The sequence below is a fragment of the Augochlora pura genome, chromosome 7 (assembly GCF_028453695.1).
Source record: "Augochlora pura isolate Apur16 chromosome 7, APUR_v2.2.1, whole genome shotgun sequence".
Classification (NCBI taxonomy): Eukaryota; Metazoa; Arthropoda; class Insecta; order Hymenoptera; family Halictidae; genus Augochlora; species Augochlora pura.
Window position 1 is genome coordinate 2,920,717 of NC_135778.1, and position 1,384 is coordinate 2,922,100.

The following is a 1,384-nucleotide window of genomic DNA, read 5'->3' on the forward strand; positions in this document are numbered from 1 at the left end:
CATACATATTCCCCGCAATGTCGTCGATTAACCTACAATTGCAAAGTAAAATCCTGTCCACGGCCAAGCTCTCGTAATCGTCAACAGAATTCTTATCTCGCCTAAGTCCCGCATTAATTAGACGAAACACGTTTCGCTCCCGAATGATCAACAAGACGATTGGTCGTCGGTTAGAGAGCCGCCTAAAAATTGATTGCGCGTCGGTGTGCGTCGCGACGGTGGCGCCGCCCGGTGGCAGAGAGTGCCGGTGGCGCGTTCGTCACGGAACGCGAGTGCCCCCTCTGGCGAGGAGGACGATGTGGCGCGAGAGACGTCGCACGCGTCGGCCCTCGTCGGAGGGAGCGAGAGGAGGCTGGAGGTTAGGTGGGAGTACCTGGGGGTCGCATAGAGGGAGCGAGTTCAGTTCAGGCGCAAGGGTCCTCGGTAAAGGACGCGACGGTCCTGCTAATCGGGACACCATGCCAGGCGGCGAGGGGTCCCCGATCAATCTCCTCGGCCACCGTGCATCGACCACTTCCGGCGAGTGCGCGAACAGTGACGAGGATGAGAGGACGACGGGCACCGCACCGAGCACGATGACGACGGTCCTCGCGGACGACGGACTCAGACGGAGGAAGGTCATCCACGCGGCCAAAGAAACCCTCGACAAGGGTGAGTCTCTGCAGCCCCTTCCATCTCTCTCTCTCTCTTCCTCTCTTCTTCTTGCTTTCTCTCTCTCTCTCCCATTCGCCCTCTTTCCCCGTCGCAATTCCGCCAGCGTCCACCGTCGGCGAAGCCAACACTGCTTCCACCAGCAGAGACTACGTCCTGAAGTCCACCGCGGTGGTCGATCCTCTCGCGAGCTGACCCCATAGGCGCGGACGCCCCGGAAAGACGCCGCGGACTCTAAGAATCCTCTCGGGTCCTGAAAATCTCTCAGATCCTAAAAATTTCTCGAGTCTTATAAATCTGTCAGGTTCTAAGCATCTCTCAGGCTCTAAGAATCTCTCAAGCTCTAAAAATCTCACAAGTTCTAAAAATCTCTCGGATTCTAAAAATGTCTCGAATTCTAAAAATCTCTCGAATTCTAAAAATGTCTCGAATTCTAGAAATTTTCTCGAGTTCTAAAAATCTCTCAGATCGTAAGGATCTCTCGAGTCCTAAGAATCACTCAGACCCTAAGAACCTCTCGGGTGTTAAGGAAGCTCTCAGGATCCACGAGAGAGTCCGTCGCGTCCTGAGAGCCTCTCGGCTAGCCTCCCACCGATCGGTCTCGCCGAAATGGGACAATGCGAGTGCAGGAAGGGTTTCGCGAACGGTGGTCGATCGGAATTGGTCGGCCGCAGGTCGTCTGTAGATAGCGATGGAAGACGTGGGAAACGGTGTCAGCGGGTCCGACGAGCGG

General features: G+C 55.8%; 1 protein-coding gene across 7 annotated transcripts in view; it reads left to right on the forward strand.

Annotated features, from left to right (window-relative positions):
- Positions 1–385: 385 nt before the first annotated feature.
- Wwk (anoctamin 8 white walker) overlaps positions 386–1,384 on the forward strand; it is a 43,578-nt gene continuing 42,579 nt past the window's right edge. For 6 of the 7 annotated variants that reach the window (XM_078187729.1, XM_078187735.1, XM_078187731.1 and 3 more), the window contains exon 1: positions 387–651. In XM_078187729.1, the coding sequence (XP_078043855.1) occupies positions 459–651 (193 nt within the window). In that variant the 5' untranslated portion in view covers positions 387–458. Of the gene's footprint in view, positions 652–1,384 lie in introns of all 7 variants that reach the window. The other variant, XM_078187732.1, reaches the window with a different exon arrangement.